The sequence below is a fragment of the Macrotis lagotis genome, chromosome 4, assembly GCF_037893015.1.
Source record: "Macrotis lagotis isolate mMagLag1 chromosome 4, bilby.v1.9.chrom.fasta, whole genome shotgun sequence".
Classification (NCBI taxonomy): Eukaryota; Metazoa; Chordata; class Mammalia; order Peramelemorphia; family Peramelidae; genus Macrotis; species Macrotis lagotis.
In genome coordinates this window covers 191,601,322-191,621,085 of record NC_133661.1, presented here as the reverse complement: position 1 = coordinate 191,621,085, position 19,764 = coordinate 191,601,322, and the positions used below count along the sequence as shown (strand labels likewise).

The 19,764-nt window shown below is 32.9% G+C and overlaps 1 protein-coding gene across 11 annotated transcripts in view; it reads left to right on the top strand.

The window, feature by feature from the left end:
* The window catches only part of RYR3 (ryanodine receptor 3), an 833,777-nt gene that overhangs the window by 285,588 nt on the left and 528,425 nt on the right, over positions 1–19,764 (top strand). For all 11 annotated transcript variants that reach the window (XM_074235022.1, XM_074235021.1, XM_074235020.1 and 8 more), the window contains exon 4: positions 17,859–17,933. In XM_074235022.1, the coding sequence (XP_074091123.1) occupies positions 17,859–17,933 (75 nt within the window). The remainder of the gene's footprint in view (positions 1–17,858; positions 17,934–19,764) is intronic.

The following is a 19,764-nucleotide window of genomic DNA, read 5'->3' as shown; positions in this document are numbered from 1 at the left end:
TGGGTTCAGGCTATGATAGAGCTCAAAAAAATTTTTGAAAATCAAGTGAGGGAGATAGAAGAAAAATTGGGAAAAGAAATGAGGGAGATGCAGGAAAAACATGAAAATGAAGTCAGCAGCCTAGTCAAGGAGATCCAAAAAACTTCTGAAGAAAATAGCATGTTAAAAACCAGCATAGGTCAAATGGATAAATCAGTTCAAAAAGTTATTGAGGAGAAGAATGCTTTAAAAAGCAGAATTGGCCAGATGGAAAAAAGAGATAAGAAAGCTCTCTGAGGAAAAAAAAAAATCCTTCAAACAATGGAACTGACGGAGGTTGCTGATTTTATGAGAAATCAGGATGCAATATTTCAAAACCAAAAGAAAGAAAAATTAGAAGAAAATGTGAAACATCTCACTGAAAAAACAACTGATATGGAAAACAGATTTAGGGAAGATAATTTAAAAATTATTGGAATACCTGAAAATCCTGATCAGGAAAAGAGCCTTGACATCATTTTTTTTAAATTAATTTATTGACATCATTTTCAAAGAATTACTACAGGAAAATTGCCCTGATATCCTAGAAGCAGGGCACGAAATAGATATTGAGAGAAACCACCGATCTCCCCGAGAAAGAGATCCAAAAACAGTCAACCCCCAGGACTATTACAGTCAAGTTCCAGAACTCCCAAGTCAAAGAGAAAATATTACAAGTAGCCAGAAGGACACACTTCAAATATAGTTGAGCTGCCATCAAGGATCACACAGGACTTAGCAGCAACTACATTAAAAGCTCGTAGGACTTGGAATATAATATTCCAGAAGGCAAGAGAGCTTAGAATGCAACCAAGAAGCAAGTACCCAGCAAAACTGAGTGTCCTCTTTCGGGGAAAAAAGATGGACTTTAAATGAACCAGGGGAATTTCAAATGTTCCTGTTGGAATGGCCAGAGTGGAACACAAGGTTTGATCTTCAAATACAGGACTCAGGTGAAGCATAGAGTGGAGGAGAAGAGGAAAATATGAGGGACTTAATGAAGATGAACTGCATGTATTCCTGTTTAGAAAAATTATACTGATAATGCTCATATGAACCGTCTCATTTAATAGAGCAAGTAGAAGGAGCTTTTATAGATGAAGCACAGGAGAAAGCTGAATTTGAAGGTATAATCTAGTGTAAAAATGGAGTCAATAGATAAAAGGGAATTGTAATGGGAGAAAGTAAAAAGGAGAGGAGGAATAGGCTAAGATATTTCATATAATAAGATTTTTCTTTAATTCAATGAGCTATTGCAATGATATGGAAAGGTCGAAGGCAAGGGGGAATGAGGGAATCTTCACTCTCAACAGAGGTGGCTAGGAGAGGAAACAGCAGATATATATATATATATATATATATATATATATATATATATATATATATATATATATATATATTCTCAATGGGGTATAGACATCTAGAGTAAGAAGGAGAGAAGGGGCACAGGGGGAATGGGGGATGTGAGTGATAGAGGAGAGGATGGACCATGGGGGGGAGAGTGGTCAGATATAACACATTTTCTTTTTTACTTCTTGAAAGGGGCTGGAATTGGATGGCCTGTTGGGGACGATAGGGCCAGGTAGATGCTGGGCCTTAGGGGTGGTATGTGGGCTTGGGGCCTTTTGGCCCCAGGGCTGAGGATCTGTCTGTTATGTCACTCAGCTACTACCCTACAGCAGAGTCAGAGTGAAAGGAGAGAGAAAATATAGTACATGGTAGTGGAGAAGTACGAAAGATTTGTAATCAGCAATGGCAACAGTGGAAAAATATGGAAGTAACTTTTGTGATGGACTTATCCTAAAGAATGTGATCCACCCAAGACAGAGCTGGTGGTGTTGGAACACAGACTGAAGCACATTTTTTATTATTATTTGGGGGAGGGTTGCAGGACAAATGGGGCTGGGTGGCCTGCCTGGGGCCACACAGCTGGGTGATTGTTGGGTGTCTGAGGCTGGATTTGGACCCAGGTGCTCCTGGCTCAAGGGCCTATGCTCTGTCTGCCACCTGGCTGCCCCTATTATTATTATTATTATTATTATTATTATTATTATTATTACTATATTATTTTGGATCTTTTTTTTGGTTTTTGCATGGCAATAGGGTTGAGGTGGCTTGCATGTCACATGGCTGGTTGATTGTTGGGTGTCTGGGCCCAGATTGGGCTTGGGTGCTCCTGGCTCCAGGGCCAGTGTTCCATGTGCCACCTGCCCATACCTAAAATTATTATTATTATTATATTTTTTTAATTTTAATCTTAATTTTTTTCTCTCCCCTTTGCTTTATCACTCATGTGGGTCTATATTTTTTTGGGGGGAGGGGGTACTCTTAAACAAGAATATTTTAGTAATGCCTAAAAACATTTGTACAAAATAAGACTAGATAAATGGGAAAGGAAAAAAGAAAAAAATTAATAACAGTAAAAGGGGCAGTACAAAAATTTTGAAAAATTAAAACTCTTACAAACAAAATTGGCCAAAAGGGGAAAAGGTTTTTAAAAAAGTTCACAGAATGATATCATTCCTTAAAAATTAAATTTGGAGGGCAGCTAGGTGATGCTATAGAGTACCAATCCTGAAGTGACTTCAGGATCTGAATTGTCCAGCCTCAGACACTTAATAATTATCTAGCTGTGTGACGCTGAGCAAGTCACTTAACTCTATTACCTTGTGGGGCAAGTGGATAAAGCACTGTCCTGGAGTCAGGAATATCTGAGTTCAAATCTGGCCTCAGACACTTAATAATTACCTAGCTGTGTGGCCTTGGGCAAGCCACTTAACCCCATTTGCCTTGCAAAAACCTAAAAAAAAATTAGAAATACACTTAAAGCAGAGAAGCACATAGTCAAGTAGCTTGAATAGGATCTATTATGCTTCACCTAAAGTAAAAAAGACAGGGGTGGCTGTCATAATTTCAAACAAAACAAAAGCAAAAATATATGTCTTTAAAAGAAATAAGCAGAAAAACTGCATTTTGCTTAAAAAAGGAACCACAGATAATGCAGCAGTAATAATAATAATAATAACACTTAACATATGCACTAAATGACATAAGATTTAAATATTGAAGTATTTACAGGAGGAAATAGTAAAACTCTTCTAGTGGGGACTTTCCCTTCTCAGAACTAGATAAATCTTTCCCCTCTCAGAACTAGATATATCTAAATAATAAAATTAAGAAATTTAGGAGATGACTAGAATCTTAGAAAAGTAAAATATGACAAATTCCTGTTTGTCTGAATGGGAAGAGAAAGAATATACCTTTTTTAACTCTTCATGGTATCTTGACAAAATTAACCATGTATTAAGGCATAAATCCTCATAACTAAATGCAAAGAAGCAGAGATATTAAATGTGTACTTTAATGCCAAAAATTTTATATTTTCAATAAAAGACCATGGAAATAGATATTAATTGCAAATGAAATTTAATCCTAAAGAATGAGTGAATATAAAAGAAAATGTCATAGAAACATTAAATAATTTTATTAAAGGGAATGCAACAATGAAACAACATGCCAAAATTTGTGTGACACAGCCAAAGCAGTAGTTAGGGGAATTTTTTAAAATTATAAACATGAATGTCTATAAGAGAGGAAGAGGACATTAACGAATTGGGCACACAGTTTAAAAAAAAAACCCTAGAAAATGAAATAAATTTAAAATCCCCAATTAAACACCTAAAGGAAAATCCTGAAAATCAAAGGATATAAATAAAATTGAAAATTTAAAGAAAAATTTAACTAATAAATAAAATGAGTAACTGATTTAATGAAAAAGGTAATAAAATTCATATACCATTGGTTAATTTTATTAACGAAAGAAAACCAAATTATAGTCTCAAAATTGAAAAGATTTAATGTACCACCAATGAAGATGAAATTAAAACAATTATTAGTTGTTATTTTTTCCAATTATATACCAGTTAAATTGACAGTCTATTTGAAATGGATGAATATTTATAGGCATATAAAGTGCCCAGATTAATAAAAGAGGAAATAGTATATTTAGTTAATTCTATTTTAGAAAGAGAAATTTAAAAAGCCACAAATGAAATCCCTAAGGAAAAAATTAGTGCACCAGATGGATTTACAAGTCAATTGTACCAAATATTTAAGGAACAATTAATCACAATATTATATAAGTTATTTGAAAAATTCCTAGAAAGTATAGGAATAAATGGAGTCTTTCTTAAAATAATAAGTATCTATCAAAAACTAAAAGCAAGCATTACCTTTAACAGAAATTAAATGGAAGCCTTCCCAATAAGACTAGTAATGAAGAAAAGATATTCAGTATCACTATTGTTATTCAGTATTATATGAGGAAATACTAAGTATAACAACAATAAAGAAAAAGAAGTTGGAGGAATAAAAATAGGCAATGAGTAAACAAAACTATCCTTTGCAGTTGATATGATGGTAGTATATCCAGAGAACCCCTAGAAAATAAACTAAAAATTGATGGAAATATTTACCCTTAACAAAGCTGCAGTATATAAAATAAACCTACATAAATTATCAGGATTTTCATATACCAGCAAAATCCAGCAATAAGAGATAAGGAGAAATTCCATTCAAAAGAACTGTATGATATAAAATACTTGGGAGTCTAACTGCCAAGAGAAATTGGAACTCTATGAGCACAATTACAAAACTCAAGTAACTATATATAATTACATAAAGACAGAGTTAAATGACTCGAGAATTAATTGTTGTTGAGTAGACTTAGCCAATATAACAAAAACAATAATTCTACTTCTTAATTTACTTTTTAGTGTGGTGTCAATTGACTATCAAATAATTATTTTATAGAACCTAGGAAAAATAAAAGAATTCATCCAGAAGAACAAAAGGTCAAGGGAATCAAAGAAAGGGGAATCAAAAATGTGAAGGAAGGAGCAGCTGGGTGGTGCAGTGGATGGAATATCTGCCCTAGAGTCAGGAGGACCTGAGTTCAAATGTGACCTCAGACATTTAATAATTGCCTAGCTGTGTGACCTTGGGCAAGTCACTTAATCCCATTGCCTTAAATAAATTTTAAAAAATGTGAAGGAAGACCACCTAGTATTTCAGTTATAAAACTATATTATAATGTAGTAATGATCAAAACAGTTTGGTACTGGCTAAGAAGTAGAGTGGTGGATCAGTGGAATAGATTAAGTACCTAACACATGGTAGTAATGACCATATTAATCCTGATAGACCCAGAAATCCAAGTTTTGGGGGGTAAAAACTCACGATCAAGCAAAAATTGCTGGGATAGCTGGAAAGCAATTTGGAAGAGACCAGTTGTAGAATAACTTCTTACACTGTATACCAGTGTATACTTATACTTAAAATGAGTAATTGATAAACTTAAAATGGGTAATTGATTTAGACATAAAAGGTGATTTGGTAAGCAAATTAGAGGAGCATGAAAAAAGTACCTGTCAGTGCTATGAATAAAAAGGGTTTAATGATCAAACAATTAATAAAGATAATCATATGATATAAAGTGGATAATTTTGATTATATGAAATCAAAAGAGTTTTTGCACAAACAAACAAAACTATTACAGCTAGGAAGGTGTGTGTGTGTGGGGGGATATTTACAGCAATTTTCTCTAATAAAGACCTCATTACTCAGATATTTAAGGAACTAGGCTAAAATTATAAAAAATGCACCCAATTCTCCAATTGATAAATGACCAAAGGACATGAACAAGCAGTTTTCAGAACAAAAAATCAAAGCTATCAATAGTTATATGAAAAAATGCTCTAAGTCACTATTGATTAGAAAAATTCAAATTAAAACATCTCTGACAAAGCACCTCATCCCCTTTTAGATTCTCTAATAATACAGAAAAGAAAAATGACAAATGGAGGAGGGACTTCAGAAAATTTTAAACACTAATTCATTTCTGGTAGAGTTGTAAATTAGTTCAACCATTCCAGAGAACAATTTGGAACTGTGCCCAAAGGGCTATAAAACTGTGCATACCCTTTAACCTAGCAATACCACTATTAGGTCTAAATCCTAAAAAGATTGTTGAAAATGTACAAGGATCTCTTTGTGCAAAATTATTCATAGCTGATTTCTTTGTGTTGGCAAAGAATTGAAAATTTATGGAATGTCAATCATTTGGGGAATGGTGGAACAAGTTTTGGTATAGAATTGTGATGGAATACTATTGTGCTATAAGAAATGATGAGGAGGATGGTTTCAGTGAAATCTGAAAAGATTTATATAAGGTAATACAAAATGAAGTGAGCAGAACCAGGAGGACATTATACATTCTGTACAGTATGACAGCAAATTTGTAAGGATGATCAATTGTGAAGGACTTAGCTTCTCTGATCAAGAAAATAACCCAAGACTGTTCTAAAGGAACCATAATGAAAAATGCTAGCCAGAGAGAGAACTCATGAACTCTGAGTGCAAACCAAAGTATACTTTTTTTGTCCCTTTATTCTTCTTGTGTGTGTATTTTTTTACAACATGGCTACATCGTGGAGATGTTCTTTTGCATGACTTAACAAGTTTAATTGATACCATATTGCTTGCTTTCTCAATGGATAGGGGAGGGAAGGAGAGAGGAAAAGAATTTGTAACTCAAAATTTTTAAAAGTGACTGTTAAATTTTTTACAGGAAAATATTTAACTAAATAAATTTTAAAAGTGGTTTCCTGAGTTGAACACAGTGCCCTAGATAAGATCAGAGTAAAACAAAGCATAGTGGAACTCACTTCACTGTTTTTGGAAGTTGTTGACCTCTTAATACAGTATAGGATATATTAACTTGACATTTCACATTGCTTATTCATTTGAGGTTTACAGTTCACTAAACACCAAGAACTTTTGTTCCATTACAAGTGATGTATGTGGAAGCAAGAAAAAGATTAGATAAATTTTTTACTCATGCACAAAGAATTTATACTTATTATTCCTGTTGAATTCTGTATACTTAAATTTAGCCCAGATGCTTTTGCCTGTCAAGATTTTTCTTGGGGAAGATGCTTGTCACTTCCATTGAATATATTGCTACTGAATTAGCGTACCACTGGTGAGGAGTTTGTGGAAGACTTAAAGAAATTATTACTTTATACCCTCTTCACTATGTAGGGACTAATGGAAAAGTTGGAAGATTGGTTGTGTAATTATTGAAGAAATCAAGATGCTGCAAGGTTGCTTCTAATTAGAGAAAATTAAATTAAGTCATTTTTTCATTTTGATTTGTTTTATTGATACTTTTTATCTTTACATCATAGTCATTTCCATCTCACCCATCCCCTTCCCCAAGATAGAACTCTTCATTATGATACAGAAAAGTAATAAAGCAACAATATTGGATAGTTTTCTCCACTGATACATGGTATACAGCTGATGCAAGCTATAGGGCTGTGTGTGTGTGTGTGTGTGTGTGTGTGTGTGTGTGTGTGTGTGTGTGTATCTGTGTTATCTGTTGTTTGGAACCTTTATTGGTTTTTCAGTTAAAAAAATTTAATTTAATGGAATTCATCTTTCTTTCAATGATCTTTTTAATTTGCATTGTTTTCAACTTTGTGTCTACTGTCCCTTAGGGACAAGGAGTCTACTCAGCACTACTAATTTATTTGATGAATTATCTTTAGGTTCCCCTTCCCCTTTTCTCTTTCCCTCACCAAGATCCCAGTCACAGGTTACTATGCTTTCTTGAATTCCCTTTTGCTTTACACACATTTTTATCTTATATCCTTCAAAGTCAGACTTTGTTTTCTTTATGTCCAATTTCTCTCTGAATCAAATCCTCTCTCTTATTCCCTTCTTTCCCTATCTCTATTCCCTCCTCTTTCCCTATTTAGTTTACTCTATGTCTGTACTAAATTATCTTGTGTGCTCTGCCTTCTTTGACTAGTTCATAGAATAGGAAGATTCCTGTCCTTTACCCTTTTTCCTTGCTTGCCTAATCTTTTTCTTGCATCCACCTATTAAGGTAAGATAAATTCCCTCATCTTCCTCTTATTTTTTCCCCTTAGTATATTCTTTTTCCTTCTTTAGTATTATTAAACCATAACAAAATAGAATCATTCCAGACCTTTGTATTTTTTCTGTTACCCTTGATCGCATTATGGTTCTGAAGTGACACATATAGCTTCTCTCTCTTGTGTAATTACTTTTGAGTTCTCACTTATATTGACTTTGCTGTATCTCTTGACCCCTCTAAGAGGTAACCAAGTGTTGCAGTAGATATAGCCCTGGGCCTAGAGTCAGAAAGATCTGAGTCAGAAACTTAAGAGCTGTGTGACCTGGGCAAATCTGACTTATATTTGTCTGTTTTCTCCATTGTAGAAGGGATCATAAAAGCACCTAACATTCAGGTAAATTGTGAATATCAAATGAAATAACCACAATGTCTTGTACCTAGTGGGTACTGTATAAATACTTTTTCCTTTCCTTCCTGCATTCCCTCTTTTCTCTGTAGTTGAGTTTGTATTCAATTCTGATATTTCCATTAGAAATTATTAGAAATCCTTTCTTTTATTAAAACTCCATTTTTCTATGGTAGGATTATAATGTTTTGCTATAAAGTTTTTTATTATTATAAATCTATGTCTTTTACCTTTTGGAATATCACATTTTAAACTCTCCATTCCTTTATAATGGCTCTGACTACTTGAATTCTTTCTTGGTAGTAGTTACAATATTTTTTATTTTAATCTGTTCACTCTAAAATTTGTCACTAATGATCCTAGTCTTCATTTTGGAGTTTCTTTCAAGAGTGATTCTATTTTCACTCTGATCTCTTGTTCTAATAAATCTTAACATTTTCTTTCATGATTTTTTGAAATATAATATCCAGAATTTTTGGTCATGGTTTTTAGCTATCCCAATGATTTTTATCTCTTGTTGATCCTTTTTTGGTCCTAACTTGTATTTTCTGATTCTATTGATGCTTTTACCTGGGTACTGAGTACTAAGGTTTCCAAGGATCTCAATGGTGACTTAGTCTGGAAACCTATTTTTAGTGTATTCTAGATATTCTGGTGTAAGTTGATGTCTAATTACTTCCTTCCAGATCTGATTCATATAGCAAGTTTTTGACCCCTTTTTGAGTCCAGGCCACACAAATGTAGACTTGCCCTTGGTTGGAATACCAACTTCCTGATGATCCCAATCCCTCTCAGTAGTTGGAATTCTCTGTAGGTTTAGAACAACACAATTTAAGCTCTCTTGTAGTCTGAGCTCTGGTTTCTCAGCCTTTGTCAATCATTTCATCCTACACAGCTGCTTCACATATCTGTTCTTGCTTATTGTCCCATATATAACTATAGGTCTGATCTGAGCTAAATCCTCAACCTTTGCCCTGTTGATATATATTTTCAGTTTCCCTCAGTCCTATGCAGGATCCCTAAGCTACCTCTGAGAGAAGCTAGCTTCTATTCTTGATCCTTGCACAACAGGTTAGTTATACAGTAAACAATTAAGGTCCTACTATGTGCCAGACATTGTGTTAAGTGGTACAGATACAAATATGAACTGTCCTCTCCCTCAAGGAGCTCATAATCTAATGGGAGGAAACAACACACCAAAAAAAGATAATTGAAAAGAGTTGGAGGATGTTAAGGCACAAACATGGATACATAATGAAGTTCAAAGGAGTACAGCCAGAAGGGAATCCAAATGATACCCATAGTCTGACTCATTTCCTGCTATAACTTTTCCTTACCTTGATACATACCCTTGGGCCTGTGTCCAGTTTCTGTGCTTGAAGGCATAGCATTGAATCCTGACTTGCTCTTCTCAGGAGCTAGGCAAATTTTTAGCTGTCCTTCTAAGCTTTTCCAGAGAGGAGTAATTACTCATCATATTTTCTTCTTGTATTTTTTAATCACTAGATAATCTGGTGTTTTTCTTAAATCTCTGTTCAAGTAATTGAAGGGGGGAAATTAGTTGTATTGCTTGTCTTCCTCCTCCACTAAATTTTTATGTAATATTGCCTTCATATGCCAATTTGTGAGAATGGTGATTTTGAAGGTCACAAATTGATTGTTATACTTTGTGAAAGGGAACAAAAAATCCAAATGATTTAAAAAATAGTTTTACTGAAAAAAGACTGAGGGAATATAAATTACTTCACAATGCCTATTTTCTTATTTTTAAAAAAAAGTATCAATGCCTTTCACTTTTATATCCCACTCATTTCTGAATATATCCCTACCTAGAGAGCTTTCCTGAATAACTAAAATTAAATTTTAAAGTTCAGGGAAACCAGCCAACACATCAACAATATCACAATATCTGATAGAAGTTAACATTCCATACCCCATTTTTTCAACAATGAATCTACTTTCTCATTTCTCTACATATGTTAATAGAAATCTTAAGGAAAATATAAGAGAACAGGAAGACTTTTATAATTGATACTCTACAGTAGATCTCATCTTAAGGTCACACAACTAAAAGGTATATAGATCTTAATAAAGGGAGATAAATATTACCTCATGATTTTCATTAAGATTTTATGGTATTTGGGGTAGCTAGGTGGTACAGTGAATAAAGTACCATTCCTGGAGTCAGTAGGACCTGAGTTCAGATCTGGACTCAGACACTTAATAATTACCTAGCTTTGTCACCTTGGGCAAGTCACTTAACCACATTGCCTTGCCAAAAAAAAGTAAAACCTAAAATAAAAGATTTTATGGTATTTTAACTTATAGCTTTAATATAGTATAACTGTCTATTTAAAGGCAGAGCAAAGTAAAAATATATAAAGAAGAGGACAGAACAAGAAGCAGAATAGTAGAAGTTGAAAAAAAAAACAAATTTAGATTTGATGTTAGAAAAACCTTCCTATGAGAGCTTCAGAATTGGAAAGAAATGCCTGTTCACTGGACATATTTGGACAGAGATTGAATGATCTCTTGTTTTAAGGATTACTTTTAAATATATATATTGAACTAGATGATTACTAAGATCCTTTCTAACTTAAAAGTATGTGAGACAGTAACTGTAGAAATTCACAAATTAAGGGAGAAAGAAAATCAAAAAATACATTGATTAAAAGTAAAAGAAGAAAACAATTATGATATATAGAGACAAGTATTTGGTTATTTGTTTTCTATGTGATGCTGGCATGTAACTTCACATCTCTTTGCTTTAGTTTCCAACTCTATAAATTGGGGTGATATTTGCCCTGCTTATTTTCTAGGATAGGCAACTGAGTGTAAATATTTTTTGAAAATTTAAAGATCTGATGAAAATGTGGAATATCACTATTAAAATGGAAATGCATTTAGCTAGCCCTAGTTTGGAAAATAATGACTGTGTCCTGAAGTGTAAGGTATAGAATCCTAGCAAGGATCTTCAATTATTCCTAGGTAGAAAATGAGTGACTAAATGTAAAAAAGGTATTAAGTAATTCTTTCCTGGTCTTGACTGAAGATCCCAGCACTTTTCCTACTGCCTTTTTCTTTGGTATGCCCTATTCCTGTTATGAATAGCATTTGAATGTAGAATATGGAATAAACTTGCCAATATAAAGATATTGATTAAGTATTTTGGGGTACCCTAATAATAAAATAATAAATATATGTAAGTCTATGTAATAGAAAACACACTTGACTTGGGATTGGAGACTTTCTGGGTTCATATTTCAGATCTCATACCAGCTGTTTGACCTCAGGCAAGACATTTAATTACTCTGGGTCTTTGTTCCCATATTTGTAATTTGAAAGAGCTGAAATAGGCATGCATTCCCTCCTCAGTTCCATATTTTTGAAATCCTCATCTTCCTTTCCAAGCTCAGCACAAGTGCTACCTCATTCATGAAGCCTGAAATGATATTTATAGTGGCTAGTACCTCCCTTTTTAATTACTCTTTATTTATTTTAGGTATCCTTAAAGTCTATTTCTAGTTTAAAATATTAATCATTTCTATTCTATAGAAACTAAAAGCAATCTATAACATATAGAGATTAAAAAGTGGATGATATTCTATAGTTAACTGAGTTTATACCTGTAATTTATTTTGTTAAATTTATTTATTTATTTTCATCCATAAGCACACGTATATTTTTAATTTACAAAATTTCCTTCCACCCTCCCATCCCACCCCACCCTCCCTTCACCTTAGCGGGTTAACAATATACACGCATATTTTTGATAAACTTGTTTACAGATTAATCATTTTCGGTATGACTAATACGTATTAAGGGAGAGATACATAAGAGAAAATTTTTATAAAGTGTTCATCAGATTCTGAAGGGTTGTTTTTTTGTTTTGTTTTATTTTTCTTCTTCTGGTTGGAGATAATAATGTTCAGAGCCAGTCTAATATGGTTTTCCTAGCTTTCTGAACTGTTGAGAGAAGATGCTTCCATCAAGGTTGTTCATCTCACAATGTTATTGTTAATGTGTACATTGTGTTCTTGGTTCTACTCCCTTTGCTCAGTATCAGATCCTGTAAGTCATTCCATGCTTCTCTAGAGTTCAACCATTTATGATTTCTTAGAGAATAATATTCTATAGTATTCATATATAACTTGTTTAGCTATTCCCAAATTGATAAGCATCCCTTCAATTTCCAGTTCGTTGCCACTACAAAAAGAACTACTATTAATGTTCTGGAACATATAGAACTTTTCCCATTTTTTATAATTTCTTCTGGATATAGACCTAGAATTGGAATGGCTAAATCAAAGGGAATGATTATTTTTATTGCTCTTTGGGCATAGTTCCATATTACTTTCCAGAATGGTTGGATCTGTTCACAACTCCACCAACAATGAATGAATGTCCCAATCCTCCCACAATCTCTCCAACATTGGTTTTTTTTCTCTCATCTTGGCCAATCTGATAGGTGTGAGGTGATACTTCATTGTTGTTTTAATTTACATTTCTCTAATAAGTAATGATTTAGAGCATTTTTCATATGATTATATTTAATTTCTTTGTTTAAAAACTATATCCTTTCACCATTTATCAATTGGGGAATGACTTGTAACCTTATAAATTTGATGCCATTCTCTATATATTTTAGAGGTGAGACCTTTATCAGAACTCCTAGTTGTGAAGATTGTTTTCCCAGCTTTCTGATTTCCTTCTAATTTTGGCAGTATTTATTTTCTTAGTTGTAAAATCTTTTTTTTAATTTAATATAGTCAAAATCATTCATTTTACTGTTTATAATTTACTCTAATTCTTGTTTGGTCATAAATTTATCCCCTTTCCATAGATCTGATAGATAATTTCCTTGGTCTATTAATTTCTCTATGGTGTTGCCCTATATCTCTAAATCCTGTACTCATTTTGACTTTATTTTGTTATAGGGTATGAGATGTAGATCTATGCCTAGTTTTTGAAATACTGTTTTCCAATTTTCCCAACAATTTTTGTCAAATAGTGTGTTCTTATCCCAGAAGCTGATGTCTTTGGGCTTGTCAAATAGTATATTGCTGTAGTCATTTACTGCAGTTTCTTTTGAACCTATGGTAATTCACTGATCCATTATTCTATTTCTTAACTAGTACCTGGTGATTTTGATGATTGCTGCTTTATAGTATAGTTTTAGATCAGGTAGTACTAGGCCACATTTATTTACATTTTTATTCATCAGTTCTCCTGCTATTCTTGACCTTTTGTTTCTCCAGATGAATGTTGTTACTTTTTTCCTAGCTTGGTAAAGTTGTTATTTGGTAGATTGATTGGTATGAAACTGAATAAGTAATTTAATTTGGATAGAATTGTCATTTTTATTATATTAGCTCGACCTAACCATGAGCAATTGATATTTTCCATTTATTTAGATCTGACATTATTTGGATGAGAAGTGATTTATAATTGTGTTCAAATAGTTTCTGAGTTTGTCTTGGGATGTAACATCATTTAGAAGAAAACCTATAACTGTGGGAAGATGCTGAAATTAAAGTTTTTTATCTCATTTCAAAAGAATTTTGTTCTATAATAATTAATTAAATTAATTCCAATATCGAACTGTAGAATTTTACTGTGCTTTTTGTATGTGACAGTGAATCGGTTATTAACAATTAAAAGATTAAATAATGGTAAACTATAGAAGAGAGAACAAAAACAATACAACCTTGTTTCTATTCCTAAGTCCCACTCCCTAGCCATATTCCATTACTGCCTCAAAACACAGATATAGATATCTACCCATAGATATCCTAAGAAAGTGAACAGACCCTCTGGGCCTCTGGGGCTTTCAACTAATCCACTATGGATGATTTATAGTCCTCTGAAAGTAATTTCAACTTTCTACTGAAAAATACATAGGCATTGTTTACTTCCTTCACCTTTCCTTTAGGCTCTTATCATCACCACAGTCTTTTTTTTCCTTTCTTTTTTGTACTTAATTATAAATCTTTAAGAGAAGAGGTGAAAATAATAGAAACAAATCAAAGATAGATATTGTTCCCACTCCCACCTCAGCTCTGTATTAAACAACATTTCTGCATTAAACTGACAAGAGACTGATCTCCCCACTTCATAAATTTGGTGGGAATCATTTATGAAACAGTGACTTTACTTTTGACACAAGATAAAAAGAAAAAATATGAAATGGTCCCAGTATTTAAGTAGTTTTTATTTGCGGGGGGGGGTGACATATATGCAAAGGAATATAGAAAATCTGGGCACCTCAGAAGTCCAATTTAAAATAGTAATAACTTCAGTTTCAGAGGTGATTAAGAGTAGCCTGAAAAATGCAACAAAGTGATTTATTAAATTCTAATTATATTTATTCTTAGAATGATTCCAAAAAAGAATAAAATAACTCAACTGATATCTACATTATAAACTAATGTCAGGGATTAGAGCAGAACATAGGAACTTTCACTTCTGTTTTCTAATGCCCCAGGACATATCCTAGCAAAATTTGTAATAATTTAGTTTTTATATAAATATGTATATATATATATATATATATATTTGCAAATATAAACATATACACATTCACAAAGACCCATGTCAGATATATATGTAATCTAGAGTACCATCATTCTTCCAATCATTCATAACCAAGCAATCATCTTTTTAAAAAATATATTTCTCTTGATTTTGTGAATCATTTCCCAATTACATGTAAAAAATGACTTTTACTTTTTTAAAAATTTTGATTTCCAAATTCTGTTCCTCCCTTCTGCCCCATTATTATTATCAGTTATACTTGTGAAGTCATGAAAAAAAGTTTCCATTTTCCAAATTTGAAGAGATAACACAAAAAAAAAGAAAATAAAGATCAAAAAAGTAAACTTCTCCCTACACTCAGAGTTCAAACAATAATAAAAGTGAGCGTTTTTTATTATGGGCCCTTCAGAATTATCTTGAATCATTGTAGTGATCAGGGTAGCTAATACTTTTTAAAATTTATTTTTATTATTTTTTTATTTTAAGGCAAATGGGGTTAAGAGTGACTTGCCCAAGGTCACACAGCTAGGCAATTCTTAAGTATCTGAGGCTGAATTTGAACTCAGGTCCTCTTGACTCCAGGGCCACTGCTCTATCCACTGTGCTGCCTAGCTGTCCCTAGTTAAGACTTTCACAGTCGATTGGTCTCCCTGTATTGCTGTTAAAGTGCATAATGTTCTCCAAATTCTGTTCACTTCATTTTGCATCAGTTCATATAAATCTTCTCAGGTTTAATGAAATTATATAAATTATATGTACCATTTTTTATAGCACAATAGTATTTCATCACAATCCTATACCACAACTTGTTTATCCATTCCCCAATTAATGAACATTAATTTCCAGTTCTTTTGCCAGTCTATAAAAGTAGTATAACTGTCTTTGAACAGATAGTTTTCTCTTTCTTTGATCTGTCTGGTATACAGATCTAGTATAGGTATTGCAATGTAAAAATATATGCCCAGTTTTAAAGTATAGGGCATAGTTCCAAATTGTTATCCAGAATGGTTGGACTATTTTATAACTCCACCCACATTGCATTAGATTCAAAATTTTTCCACAATCACTTGGTATCATCTTTGACTTTTTTATTCTCCCTCAATCATTAGTAGCTATTTCTTGATTTTACCTTCTTACCATCTCTTAGATTGTCTCCTTCTCTCCATTTGTACCAGACCTTTCATTTTCTCTTTCCTGGATCAAGTCCTCATCTCCTCCTTTCTGGATTACTGAAATGATGTCCTAATTGGTGATCTTCCACTTTTTGCCCTTTCTCATATATTTTCCAAAGAGCTTCAAAATTAGCATTCCTAAAACAAAGAGTTGACTATATTATTTTCTTGCTTAACTATTTATGACTCCTTATTGCCTCTAGAATAAAACACAAGCTCCTTTGCCTAGTATTTAAGACTCTTTATTCTGGATTAATCCTATTTTTCTGAGATGACTGATTATAAATTTCTTCTCTCCCTTCCCTCATATACTATATGCTTTGACCAATTAAACTTTCCCCATACATTCCAGTTCTGACTTCCATGCCTTTTCACAGTCTCTTTCCTATGTCTAGAATGATCATTTCAAGAAATTATTGCTTCTCTTCAGGGATTTGCTCAAGTTCCACTGTCTTAAAAATTAGACCCTTCCTGATTACTCTAGGAGTTAGTTCCTAAGCCCCTTTCTCCTTCCCATTTTAATCATTTTCTATGCAATACATTATACAAATATATATGCATATATATACACATATGCATATATACAAGCACATATACACATTCATATATCCGATATTTACATAAATGTACACATGTATTCCCACAATAGGTTAAGGTCTCTGAAAACAAGTATTTTTTAAAATTTTTATATGTTTATTCTGCCTACATTAGTGCTTAATGTAAATTTTTTTATTATTGTTTGATAAAATTAGTTTCTGTTTTAGAAGTTTTCAGTAGTCAAAGTAAAAATAAATTATCTGATTGGGGGTTGTCCAGGCCCAAGGCTATCAGCTTAGCTGTCCTGGTCACAAGCTCATTACCATTAGCATATGACCAGAAGATGGACAAGAGAAAAGAATGGGCCTAGAGTCAAACCAATCTAGTTGCATGCTAGCTTACTGTAGTTCTAACAAAAGATTTCTTGGTTAAAAATGTTGGTAAAAATCAGGTTTGAATTCTTTTAAAATTTGAATATTTGAATAGCTTTTGATTGTAATATTCATTTATCTATGATATCCCATTCCCTCCCACTTATGAATAGTCCAAAAAATATCCAGTTCAGAATTAGACTATGAATGATGAACAGATATTGATAACCCGCGCATTTGCATCTCACTGTCCCTAACACTCAGTTTTCCCATAAGTTGAATCAGATGTTAAAGAAGTAAATAAGAAAACTAATGGGTTCCCAAACTGAATCCCTGCATGATTTTGTTTGATAATAGTTTTCTTTTAAGTCTCTATATTCAAAGCAATCTCTTGGCTAAAAAAAATGTGTATTCAACTAGGAATAATTGTAGCAAATGGCAGAAGACACCATTGCCCTTAAGGGAAGGAACTGGCAAGTTGTTATAAATTACCATAAGCCTTCAGGAAACATTTGTGTTTCTAGGCTTTAGTTACATCACTTCTCTTTCTTTCCCTTATCCTAAATGCTTCTGAGAAGTTTCAAAGGAAGGTAAGAGGCATCTATCTCATTTACATAAAATTAGTTTTTAAAATGATGGATTTCAATTCATTCTAAGGGATCACTTCTTTAAAGAGGAATTATAGCCCTCCATGGTACATCTTTTGAGTCTTGCATGGGTATGGTTAAAACAAAACAAAACAAAACAAACCACCATCCTTCAACTGCTTAAAATTCTTTTGCCTACACTGTTAATCTTGTGGTTGATTTTTTTTCTCTTAGCCCAGAGTTAATATTAAAAAAAAGGAACACTGTACTTTTTCTTCTTTATTTTTACAGGTAGCACAGGGAGGTGGTCACCGGACACTATTGTATGGACATGCAATTCTCCTTCGGCATTCATTTAGTAGAATGGTAAGCATGCTACCCTGAGGATTGTGTTTGGGTAATAGAAAGGAAGAACATAGCAATATATGTTTATAAGAGAAGATGAAAGGAAGCAAGGAAGTGAATAATTATATGGACCTAAAAACTAGATATAATTGGAGGAAATAATTTAATGACCATGGTTTAACATCTCTGGTACTAGTTTATAAAAGTAATATAAAACAAATAGATAGAATTGATGTGGGATTAGGAAGAACCCAGATAGAATCAACTAGCATAAATTTTAATGGTTAATAAAGGGATTTTGAGGTCTTTCAGTAACTTGTAAATTTTAAAGATAGCAGAAACCTTCATAGTCCAGGAGCTAGTAGGAGATAGAAGATAAAAATCAATGACTCTATAACCGTATATCATCATTTTTAATTCCCTTTAAAATATATACTAGCCAATATTTTATTTACTAGCCTACTATCTTTGAAATCAAGCCAACAATGGTAATATATCATAATTTTTAAAAGTATATGATTTCTCCAGACAAGACTTTGACTGTTTCCAATAGTTGTCTCATGTTTGCTTCAAGTCCTAAGAAGTAGCCTCTTTCTGACACCCAGTGGCAATGTCATGCATTTCAATTTAGGACCTTATTTTCAAACAGAATTCACATATATTTGAAGCATGTTATGAAGTGTGCTTTTTAAATAACTGTGTGTGTTGTTTTTCTGTAACTATGGTGAGAAGCTGATCTTTTCACCCTGAACTTTCAAGACATAGAGAAATTAGGTTAAATAACAAATAAACAGTTGGAAGCTGCAACAAGGGATACTACACTGTACTTAATCTTGGAGAGAAATGTCATAATTCTCCCTATGTAGAATAAAGAATTTGCCTATTTGGCAAATAAAATTTCTTTGTAAAGCACTTAGAATCAGAAAACTATAATGTGAGTCCTGCTTGTATTATGTAAACTTGAACATATTACCTAGCTTCATTGAGACTCACCTCTAAAATGAGAATAAATAATGCATATACCATCTACCTCATAGGATTGTAATCTGAATTAAATTATGATAGTGGTAGTTAGGTGGCATAGTGGATAGAGCACTGGACCTGAAGTCATAAAGACTACAGTTCAAATTTTTGACCTCAGATACTTACTATGTGACCCTGGTCAGTATGCACTGCATGCATAAAAGTGGAGAAGGAAGTGGCAAAATACTCCAGTGTCTTTGCCAAAAAAATTTCATAGGCAGTTGTTCCATAGGGTTGTGAAGAGCCAAGCACAGCTCAGTAACAACAGCAATAGCAAGAAAAAAGGGTTTTGTTTTGTTTTTTCCCCCCTTTCATTCTATATCTTCATTTATCATGCATGGCCATCTCCACTGCACTTGTCTTGGCTTCAGAAGTTTACCACATCAACATGACAATTCTGTAAATTCATACTTTTTTGATAAATATGATTTTTCCAGAGTTGAAATATAGAAGCCTAGGTGGTGTTTTTCATTAATCAGCATGGTATTTAACTTCCAAGAAGAATTATATAAATATAGTCATAATCAATATGATACCGCATCACATTGAAAAGTAGCATGATAGAGTAGAAATTCTTGTACATTTGTAGTCTGAATAACTAAGTTCAGATTTCAAGTCTGAATCTTTCTAATCGTTTTTGTTTTCTGTTTTTGTTTTCTCATCTTTAATGGGATAATACTATTATATTACCTATTTTACAAGATTGTTTTGTGCTTTTATCAATTATAAGGTCCTTAAAAGCTTAGTAGTTATATTAAGCTGAAAAACTCTTTCTGTTATAGATAGGAAGCTGGATGCAAGATCCGTAATGATTACCTCTGTGTATTTT